We start from the raw sequence: 12,577 nt of genomic DNA on the forward strand, positions 1-12,577 counted from the left end.
ATCCAGAATCTCAGCAAAATTTACAATTTTATATTGACTTTTGACTGAGCTGTTTTGCATCTCAGAGTTTTCTTTGGTTCTTTCCTTTTTTTGAAATTTCATTATTAATTGAATATTTACGATCAAACTGCAATTACTAATTCAGTTTTGTTTTGTTTTGAGTTGTTTTTTCTAAACCTATTTACTAAATACTATTTTCTTTCGATTGCTTATGTTATAATTTACAATTTTAATTTCCCGCTTAATTTCAAGTTGGTAATACAGTTGGCAGTACTAAAAATTCACTAACAGTATTCTGTTAGACGTTATTTTCAAAGTTGTTTTTTGTATTTTCTCCAAACTATTTAAACAATAATTATCCACTCACTTTCTCTTTCTGCTCGTGAAATGTGACTGAAATCAAGCCTGCAACGACGACTGTTTCAACATGTCGTCCTTCATTTTGTTTTTAACTTTTAACGTTTTTAGTAATTTTTAAAGTGTTTTTTAACAGTAACATTTTTAAGTTTAGTTGCAACCTCAGTTTTATCATGTTATTTAACGTTGTTGTTTATGCCACGAATCTTACATTCGGGTAAGTTTTTTATAGTTTTTTTTACAGCCTTTTTGGCACCATTCAGTTTGTTACAACATAGTAATTTTCTTTGTAGACCTTGATAAAGGTGGCAAAAAACCACCGAAAGCTTGGATTCAGAATAAATAGTACGCCTTAGCAAAGCTCTATTTTTTATTGACTACCACACCCAAAAAGAAAAAAGTATTTACATATATTTTTTCCAAACTAGTCAAAAAACTTTGGACTACTTTTTCTTACTTTGTAGTATGGGTTTTTATGAGGACATCAGACTCCAATACGGACCATTACTTGTGTCGTATCTAAAGGAATGGGCTAATGTGAACACCAAACTGGCAGCGTTAAGGAACAGAAAGACTTTTTTAATTAAGTGTCGAAATGCAGATTGTTTTCCGAACCATATCACGAACAGCTTGACAAATGTGAATAATTTACTTCATCATAGGAGAGGAGAGATAGATTTTCGTGCTCAAGGACTTAGTAAAAGGTTTGGAAAAAATATTCTCAATCTAGAAATTAAGATTACTTTTGCTGATATTAATCATTTAGAAAATAAGCTAAAAGATCTCCAGGCCAAATCAAAATCTATACTTAATTATTACACATATGTTGAGTTCAAACGTAGACAACAAGTAATTTATAACAATCTTTTTCATAAAATTAAGAGAACCAATATCAATAAATTTAATAAGTTCAGATTAGATAGTTTTGACAGTATTGATTTCAGGGAGAGTTGGTTTAAAAACCTCACAGACTTAGAATTTCCTGTAGAAGTTAAAAAGTTGTTGGCTTTAGGCCCTAAGTTCGCTTTACTTCCTAACAAAAAAGATTTTAAAGTTTCCTCTTTGTTGGCAGACATCGAAAACATTTTAAGACCAATTGAGAATGTCGATAAGGACATTCTGAGGTCCAAATGCACTAATATAATTACTAACTTTCTCAACAAAGATGAAAAAGACCATTTCTTAAATAAATATTATATCAAATGCAAAACTTTTTTGAAACATCACCCTGAGATCAAGATTGTCCAGAGCGACAAAGGCAATGTCACTGTAGCAATGTACACTAGGGACTATATACAAAAATGTGAAGACTTACTCACTGACACTAAATATTATAAAAAGTTGAACAATAATCCCGTGTGTACTTTGCAACAAAAGGCTAATAAACTAGTTTCTGATTTGGTAAAGGATAATCAAATAGATCAATCAGTTGGTAAAAGTTTGAAAATTTACAATGCAATTGCTCCTAGATTTTATGCTCTCCCAAAAATTCATAAACCTACTCTGTCTATGAGACCAATAGTGTCCTCAATAGGTACACCTAATGGCCCCATAGCAAGTTTTTTAACTAATATTCTCACAGAAACGTACAGTAATAACAGCGAGTTTTGCATTCAGGACTCTTTCAGTTTCAGTTCTTTTATTAATAACTTTAAATTACCTACGAACTATAAGCTCGTTAGTTTTGATGTAGTGTCTCTGTTCACTAATTTACCATTACACACAATATTGGTTAGCGTTGAGAAACACTGGGATGACATATCAATACACACAACCCTTAACTTAGCTAATATCAAAAAACTCATTTCTTTTGTTTTTGACTCTAATGTTTTTATTTTTAATGACTGTTACTACAAACAAGTCTTTGGTACTCCAATGGGTTCCAGTATTTCACCAATACTGTGCAATTATGTCTTAGATGATTTGATTGAAGATAGTTTGCAACAAATCAATTTTGAAATACAAATACGTTCATAAAGAGATATGTGGATGACTTAATCTTGGCACTACCTGCAGACTCCATACACTCTACGTTAAATGTGTTCAACCAACAAAACCCACACTTGCAATTCACGTGCGAGGAGGAGCGGGAGGGATCTTTGCCTTTCCTTGACATGAGTTTGCATAGATGTGAGGATAATGTTGTGAAAACACAATGGTATAGAAAACCCATATGTAGCAATAGATTCATAAGCTACCACTCCTACCACCCCCCGAGGATGAAAACTAATTTAGTCCTAGCGATGAAAGAACGTGTCAAAAGGTTGTCTCATCCGGATTATCTCCAACATGATCTCAACCTCTTACGCAATATTTTTGTTGAAAATTCATATCCTCTAAGACTGATAAATAAATTAATTTTTAATGTCCCCTTTGTTAATAGAAACAACATACTTACTATGTCACAATCAGTGCCCTCAGCACAAAATATTTCTGCTCCAACAAGTGTGTATTTTTATGCCCTTCCATATATTCCGAAACTAACCGTTGAACTCACTAAGATTTTTAAAGACTTTAAGAATATCAAAATAGCTAACAAGAACATCAAAACCATACGTCAGCTGTATAGCAAAATAAAACAACCCCTAACCACTCTAGAGACTACAGATGTTGTTTATTGCATTCAATGTACTGAATGTCCATCCACGTACATTGGTGAAACTGGAAGGAATCTGTCCAGCCGTATTATTTCTCATAAGAGTGATTGTAGATTAAACAAACCTACTTGTGCTTTGGCAGAGCATACTATCGATCTAGACCATAAGATAGATTTCAACAATGTAAAAATATTAGCCAGAGAGAAAAATAAATTCAAGAGAACTTTCTTAGAGATGGTACATATCAGCAAGAGTGATAATAACAATCTTAATAAGAGATCTGAGATCCAGAATCTCAGCAAAATTTACAATTTTATATTGACTTTTGACTGAGCTGTTTTGCATCTCAGAGTTTTCTTTGGTTCTTTCCTTTTTTTGAAATTTCATTATTAATTGAATATTTACGATCAAACTGCAATTACTAATTCAGTTTTGTTTTGTTTTGAGTTGTTTTTTCTAAACCTATTTACTAAATACTATTTTCTTTCGATTGCTTATGTTATAATTTACAATTTTAATTTCCCGCTTAATTTCAAGTTGGTAATACAGTTGGCAGTACTAAAAATTCACTAACAGTATTCTGTTAGACGTTATTTTCAAAGTTGTTTTTTGTATTTTCTCCAAACTATTTAAACAATAATTATCCACTCACTTTCTCTTTCTGCTCGTGAAATGTGACTGAAATCAAGCCTGCAACGACGACTGTTTCAACATGTCGTCCTTCATTTTGTTTTTAACTTTTAACGTTTTTAGTAATTTTTAAAGTGTTTTTTAACAGTAACATTTTTAAGTTTAGTTGCAACCTCAGTTTTATCATGTTATTTAACGTTGTTGTTTATGCCACGAATCTTACATTCGGGTAAGTTTTTTATAGTTTTTTTTACAGCCTTTTTGGCACCATTCAGTTTGTTACAACATAGTAATTTTCTTTGTAGACCTTGATAAAGGTGGCAAAAAACCACCGAAAGCTTGGATTCAGAATAAATAGTACGCCTTAGCAAAGCTCTATTTTTTATTGACTACCACACCCAAAAAGAAAAAAGTATTTACATATATTTTTTCCAAACTAGTCAAAAAACTTTGGACTACTTTTTCTTACTTTGTAGTATGGGTTTTTATGAGGACATCAGACTCCAATACGGACCATTACTTGTGTCGTATCTAAAGGAATGGGCTAATGTGAACACCAAACTGGCAGCGTTAAGGAACAGAAAGACTTTTTTAATTAAGTGTCGAAATGCAGATTGTTTTCCGAACCATATCACGAACAGCTTGACAAATGTGAATAATTTACTTCATCATAGGAGAGGAGAGATAGATTTTCGTGCTCAAGGACTTAGTAAAAGGTTTGGAAAAAATATTCTCAATCTAGAAATTAAGATTACTTTTGCTGATATTAATCATTTAGAAAATAAGCTAAAAGATCTCCAGGCCAAATCAAAATCTATACTTAATTATTACACATATGTTGAGTTCAAACGTAGACAACAAGTAATTTATAACAATCTTTTTCATAAAATTAAGAGAACCAATATCAATAAATTTAATAAGTTCAGATTAGATAGTTTTGACAGTATTGATTTCAGGGAGAGTTGGTTTAAAAACCTCACAGACTTAGAATTTCCTGTAGAAGTTAAAAAGTTGTTGGCTTTAGGCCCTAAGTTCGCTTTACTTCCTAACAAAAAAGATTTTAAAGTTTCCTCTTTGTTGGCAGACATCGAAAACATTTTAAGACCAATTGAGAATGTCGATAAGGACATTCTGAGGTCCAAATGCACTAATATAATTACTAACTTTCTCAACAAAGATGAAAAAGACCATTTCTTAAATAAATATTATATCAAATGCAAAACTTTTTTGAAACATCACCCTGAGATCAAGATTGTCCAGAGCGACAAAGGCAATGTCACTGTAGCAATGTACACTAGGGACTATATACAAAAATGTGAAGACTTACTCACTGACACTAAATATTATAAAAAGTTGAACAATAATCCCGTGTGTACTTTGCAACAAAAGGCTAATAAACTAGTTTCTGATTTGGTAAAGGATAATCAAATAGATCAATCAGTTGGTAAAAGTTTGAAAATTTACAATGCAATTGCTCCTAGATTTTATGCTCTCCCAAAAATTCATAAACCTACTCTGTCTATGAGACCAATAGTGTCCTCAATAGGTACACCTAATGGCCCCATAGCAAGTTTTTTAACTAATATTCTTACAGAAACGTACAGTAATAACAGCGAGTTTTGCATTCAGGACTCTTTCAGTTTCAGTTCTTTTATTAATAACTTTAAATTACCTACGAACTATAAGCTCGTTAGTTTTGATGTAGTGTCTCTGTTCACTAATTTACCATTACACACAATATTGGTTAGCGTTGAGAAACACTGGGATGACATATCAATACACACAACCCTTAACTTAGCTAATATCAAAAAACTCATTTCTTTTGTTTTTGACTCTAATGTTTTTATTTTTAATGACTGTTACTACAAACAAGTCTTTGGTACTCCAATGGGTTCCAGTATTTCACCAATACTGTGCAATTATGTCTTAGATGATTTGATTGAAGATAGTTTGCAACAAATCAATTTTGAAATACAAATACGTTCATAAAGAGATATGTGGATGACTTAATCTTGGCACTACCTGCAGACTCCATACACTCTACGTTAAATGTGTTCAACCAACAAAACCCACACTTGCAATTCACGTGCGAGGAGGAGCGGGAGGGATCTTTGCCTTTCCTTGACATGAGTTTGCATAGATGTGAGGATAATGTTGTGAAAACACAATGGTATAGAAAACCCATATGTAGCAATAGATTCATAAGCTACCACTCCTACCACCCCCCGAGGATGAAAACTAATTTAGTCCTAGCGATGAAAGAACGTGTCAAAAGGTTGTCTCATCCGGATTATCTCCAACATGATCTCAACCTCTTACGCAATATTTTTGTTGAAAATTCATATCCTCTAAGACTGATAAATAAATTAATTTTTAATGTCCCCTTTGTTAATAGAAACAACATACTTACTATGTCACAATCAGTGCCCTCAGCACAAAATATTTCTGCTCCAACAAGTGTGTATTTTTATGCCCTTCCATATATTCCGAAACTAACCGTTGAACTCACTAAGATTTTTAAAGACTTTAAGAATATCAAAATAGCTAACAAGAACATCAAAACCATACGTCAGCTGTATAGCAAAATAAAACAACCCCTAACCACTCTAGAGACTACAGATGTTGTTTATTGCATTCAATGTACTGAATGTCCATCCACGTACATTGGTGAAACTGGAAGGAATCTGTCCAGCCGTATTATTTCTCATAAGAGTGATTGTAGATTAAACAAACCTACTTGTGCTTTGGCAGAGCATACTATCGATCTAGACCATAAGATAGATTTCAACAATGTAAAAATATTAGCCAGAGAGAAAAATAAATTCAAGAGAACTTTCTTAGAGATGGTACATATCAGCAAGAGTGATAATAACAATCTTAATAAGAGATCTGAGATCCAGAATCTCAGCAAAATTTACAATTTTATATTGACTTTTGACTGAGCTGTTTTGCATCTCAGAGTTTTCTTTGGTTCTTTCCTTTTTTTGAAATTTCATTATTAATTGAATATTTACGATCAAACTGCAATTACTAATTCAGTTTTGTTTTGTTTTCAGTTGTTTTTTCTAAACCTATTTACTAAATACTATTTTCTTTCGATTGCTTATGTTATAATTTACAATTTTAATTTCCCGCTTAATTTCAAGTTGGTAATACAGTTGGCAGTACTAAAAATTCACTAACAGTATTCTGTTAGACGTTATTTTCAAAGTTGTTTTTTGTATTTTCTCCAAACTATTTAAACAATAATTATCCACTCACTTTCTCTTTCTGCTCGTGAAATGTGACTGAAATCAAGCCTGCAACGACGACTGTTTCAACATGTCGTCCTTCATTTTGTTTTTAACTTTTAACGTTTTTAGTAATTTTTAAAGTGTTTTTTAACAGTAACATTTTTAAGTTTAGTTGCAACCTCAGTTTTATCATGTTATTTAACGTTGTTGTTTATGCCACGAATCTTACATTCGGGTAAGTTTTTTATAGTTTTTTTTACAGCCTTTTTGGCACCATTCAGTTTGTTACAACATAGTAATTTTCTTTGTAGACCTTGATAAAGGTGGCAAAAAACCACCGAAAGCTTGGATTCAGAATAAATAGTACGCCTTAGCAAAGCTCTATTTTTTATTGACTACCACACCCAAAAAGAAAAAAGTATTTACATATATTTTTTCCAAACTAGTCAAAAAACTTTGGACTACTTTTTCTTATATATATATATATATATATATATATATATATATATATATATATATCTTGTTTCACTAGTTATAGGTTTTTTACCTATAATTTTTTTTATAACATATATGTATATATGTGTATATATATATATATATATATATATATATATATATATATATATATATATATATATATGTATATAGTTATATTAATTAATATAACTCCCCTTGGTGTAAGGTATCGGTAAGTTTGAGCTCAAATTCTACCCAGAGATTATCTTCCATTGTTTTTTTTGTATTAACCATTTATTTCATTATTAACTTTAATTATTTCATTATTTGTTTACTTAACTAATTTTTTTATATTTCATCTTGCGTTATTAACTCTGGTTATTATCCCTTCAGGATAATAGACCGTTTCAATTGTTTAACTTGGCTTGTTCCCATTTATATATTACTTGTTTATATTTGAATTTAGAGGTGTTTAACAATATTGTTGGTCATATTGTAGGTTAGTATAATATATTTACTTGGCTATACGTTCTTCCAACGTTAGCATTATTTTGTTTAGGGTTGTTTTTTAACCTAGATGCAGGTTGTACACTATATATCAGAGTTATTCTGTGTAGTTTTCAACTTTTTATTATAGCTGTTTTCAACATTTCTTTTAAAATATTATATTGTGAAATTTTCATATACTTTTTGGTAACTTAGAGATTGTCAAAATCTAAGAAGTTATATTTAATAAACTTGAATTTGTTTTGCATATAATTTTTTATTAATATTTCCTTACCTTTTTACATTTACAGCATTTTTGTTTATTAAATCAACTTTAATTAATATTAGCAGTATACGATACCTGGAAGAGTGACCGTTACTCTTTTTAGAGTAGTATCCCTCTTCTGGCGCCCTCAATTTGTTTTCTTTGTTAATTTTCATTATATCTATTTATTTTTCATATCTTCTTTTCTATCCATCATACATATTTTCCTGATTTACTGTCTTTAAAAGGCATGCAAATTGGCCGTATCCATCCTTGAGTTTCTAGTGGTCATTCTCTTGCCTACATTGCTAGCCTAGCCACATTCCGTTCAATATTTTTTTCATACTTCTTTACTTAATTGTTATCTATTTTACTTCTATCAATTTTATCCCATATATATATAGACCACTCTTCTTATACATCTCTCCTCCTACACACCCCAGTATTTTGCTACACGGTCTATTATCCAAAATATCCTTAAGTCATCCTGAAAAGTCTAATGATTTACTTAAGACATATTGCTTGAATAAAGTGGTTTTAAGTTTAAAGCATACTTTTCAAAACGCCAGAACAGAGAGTTCTCATCAGTTTATTGATGAAACTATGACCAAATATATTCCACTAAAAGCAATAGTAAAGGGAATAAAAATGTGGCAAAAGTTTTTAACCGGAGACACATATGACCACTGGTAAAGAGATCGAATCTGTTGCTGGTACTTTAGATAAATGTGTGGTGAAAAAACTAGCTAGTACAATAAGCTCTTCTGATGTGTACCTCTGTTTCGACAGGTTTTTTACATCTGTAAAATTATTGAGTGATCTAAATTTGCCTTGTGTTAACACGTACATAAACAATCATAAAATTCACCAAAATTTGAATTGAAAAAATGTCAAGAGGTGATTTTTATTTAAAAATATTGGATGCTGGTATACTGAATACTAGGTGGTAAAAAACTAAAAGTGTTACTAATAAAACCAAAAAATCTTTTCTTTGTATTACTTATATATAACTGCCACAATAGATTTATAAGACTTACAGAAAGAAAACTAAAAACTGATGACCGTGCTGAAATTGAATACTGTGAAGGCCATTATGTTCTATAATCAGTTCATGGTAGAAATGGACCTTTTGGAACAAAAGGTATCTACTTATGATTATGACCGAAGTTTTTTAGTTTGTTTGGCAGAACAGCTTATAGAACATGGCAGATCGAAAGCCAAAAAAAAGAGACGCTTGAGTGGTCGCTCTGGAAGAATTTCCAAACGTCAAAAGAGCATGGTGTATGTCGCTGACTATTTGCCAAAACAAATTTCTTCCACGAAGAAATGCCATAGATGTTCTTTCAGTAAAAATGAGATCAGAAACAAAATAATTTGTATCGCCTATGTTTTGCCACTATGTAGGGAGTGTTTTTTCCACATCATTGTTATTTTTTTCATGTGATTTTATATTTCTTTTAATAAAATTTGCTTCAAAACTTATTCCTGTATTACTAATGGGATAGCTTAGTTTCAATATTAAACCATAATGAAAGACATAGTTGTTTGATGTTCTACTAAAGGATTTAAGAATATTTAAAAAAAAAATAGATCACCTTGGCCACCATTATAAGATCAAAGTTTTTGGTCTAAATAGTTTTGGATATCTGAAGAATGTATTCAGTACTGAAAGGGTTAATGATGTTGTCTACGGGTGGTTGTTTATATTTTTCCGACCTCTTAATGTTCATGCTTTATGCCTAATACATTTAATTATTTTCAATACAAATTTTCTTATCGTCCCAAATTACTTTGTCAGAAAATAATTACGAAAATATTTCTAACAAACGTAAAGTTAAAACCTCACCTTTGTGAAATATTATTGCATTTAATTAGGTCTTTTGTGCCAGCGTTGAATTTTTTTTAATTTAATCCGAAATTTACTTTTCTAATTAAGTAACAAACAAGTATGAAAAGTTTTAATATTAAAAATCTTTTATTGGATTAAAAAAACGACGTTAACGTATATTCGCCTTTTAAATTCAATCTTTGTTCCAGGCCAACAGTGTCCATTTATTTGAAATGATTATTATGATGCTAGGAAACTCGTATATACGCACGCATGATAGTAATCCCAGACTGAAGGGGCATGCATGCCCGTAAAGAACAATCCGACCTTTATCCATGAGTTAGAGACAGTGGCGACGCGTAACTTTTTCTAATTTAACTAAGATGACATTAATAATACAACAGACACTAGCAATCTTATTAATATATACTGTAACATTTTAAACACTTTATAGTAAAGTCAAAAATAACATATACCTATATAGCAACAAGCTAATTACGAATTAAATTTTTGTATTCAAAAATTAAATAAAACAATCTCATATTAAAATTTACATTTTCGCACATGGTTTATATACATAAGAAATAAAAATATGTTTTTTCAATGTTTATTTACTGCAGATATTAGATATGCTCGACACTCTAATCACTTATACATTTTAAGTGCGTTGCATTTATGGCAAACGAAATTAATATAACGACCAGCCCTATAATAAAAGTTTATGGCCTGGATTTTAAAAACAAAAAACGCGTGTTCTGTGTTGAGTTTTAGTTTTCAGTAATCATTGAGACACCATTTGCATCGGTCCGCGATACATATATAAAAAATACTGTCCCTTTGAGAATTGATTACGTTTTACAAAATAAATCTTAACACTTTTTCCTACGTTTTATTCAATACTACTATTTTTTATTTTTGTTTACGTATTAGTAATTATTTTAGTGTAATTTTAATGTCCTGTGGTATGCTTCTCGGGAAGAACCTCGTTGAGAATTTAATGCTCGACGTTTCGGCACCCATTTTGGAACCATTTTCGTTCGAGTTCGGGGTCTCAATCTGCCTACTACTCTTACTCGTGATACCGAGTACCAGTATCGTGTTCTGTATAAATACAAGAACCATCAAAAGGCACTGAGGTGTTAATTTGCCTACTCTTCAGAGTCAGGTGACGACCGGTCTTACCGCGTGCGGCTGGTTTTATACTATCAGTACGCGCGGGAACGGTATGCGCTGATGTGGTCTGGGCTGACGTGGTCTGAGTGGTGTAGGTTGGGGTGGGGTCGCTGAAATAGCAGTCGCCATGTTGCCGATAGTCGTTTAGCGTCATCGGGCTACCACAAAACCCAAATCAACAGAAGCATTCTAAAACATCTAAACCCCATTCCATCCAAAAAAACCTTGCCGCCGGATCAACCCAAAATCTTTCTACCTTTTATTAAAGGTGTCACTGCCAAGATCAGTAGATCAGTATCCCTCTAAACATCAAAACCATCTTCACTACTCATTTCAAGTTGTCCAATCTCGTCAGATCCGTAAAAGACCTAATGAAGACCATGGTGTCTACGAAATACCTTGTTCCAGTGGCCCACGTTCATACATAGGACAGACAAACCGACGAATCATTCTCTATCAGTCGAACATTCCGATACTACTTCAGCCCTAGCCCAACATTCACTCAAGTTGCGCAACCATGAGATTTTTCTCCTTCCTACACTTCTAATGCCCTGAAAGTATGTTGTATCATTACGCATAACATGTCATAGGTATTGCAGCTTTCGTGTCTTGATGGTTTCCAATATTTCTTTTTGCTGACTCTTCTCATGACTTCGTAAAGTAAAACTTTGTTTATTCTACTATCCTTACCAAAATTTTGGAATGTATTTTGTCCATTATTTTATGTTTGTGTTTCAGGGTTAAAGCTTATTAAAAATAATCTCAACGACTCAGTTAAACTAACGAATTGTGATATTTTGTAAATATTTACATTTTATATATTAACAACGATAAGGATTGCAAAAACTGTTGCAATTTGTTAAATAACATTTTTAAGGATTGATTATTTATCTTAATGCAATTTCTACGTAGCCACTAAATAATACCAGATTCAAATATAATAATAATAATAACCATCAACAAAAATGTAATATATTACGACAAATATGAATTTGATGCTAATAGAAGATCACTCTCCACAGTGATCGTCGCCGCAGTACATATTTATTTGTCCATAACAATGTTTGGATAACATGAATCATTTTTTAATGATATGTGTGTATGAAACCTTATTTTTATAATAACAATATATTTTTGCAAAGGCATAACTTTGATTATTCGGTAAACCTACGTTATATGTCACAAAAAATTAAAGAAAAATCATTAAAATATGTTTGTTAATAAATTCGCTGTATGAATATATATTATATATACAGGGTGAGTCATGAGGAACTTTACATACTTCTACCATATGTAGAGTCCCTCAGGGAGCATATCATGTGGCCACTAAAAAATGTCAACTCCTCTTCTTTATTAATTAACAGGGTGATTTGTGTAATTGACCATTTATTTCATTTTACTGTAGTGTTTATACGGCTCATTTGATTTTTTTAATTTTTGCATGATACAGTACACTACTATCAAGCATTCGACTGGTATTAGCTAAACTAAAAAATTCCAGGACTGGCTTTGGAAAAATTAATTTAGGGATTCGTATTAAATATTACACCCT

General features: G+C 31.5%; 1 protein-coding gene across 1 annotated transcript; it reads left to right on the forward strand.

The window, feature by feature from the left end:
• Window positions 1-356: 356 nt before the first annotated feature.
• On the forward strand, window positions 357-11,828 carry LOC140440914 (uncharacterized). Its single transcript, XM_072531275.1, has 4 exons — window positions 357-574; window positions 822-1,061; window positions 4,061-5,187; window positions 11,764-11,828. Exons 1-4 carry the CDS (start codon window positions 531-533, stop codon window positions 11,826-11,828), a joined length of 1,476 nt encoding a protein of 491 aa, XP_072387376.1. The 5' UTR covers window positions 357-530.
• Window positions 11,829-12,577: the final 749 nt, after the last annotated feature.

Source organism: Diabrotica undecimpunctata, chromosome 5 (genome assembly GCF_040954645.1).
Source record: "Diabrotica undecimpunctata isolate CICGRU chromosome 5, icDiaUnde3, whole genome shotgun sequence".
Classification (NCBI taxonomy): domain Eukaryota; kingdom Metazoa; phylum Arthropoda; class Insecta; order Coleoptera; family Chrysomelidae; genus Diabrotica; species Diabrotica undecimpunctata.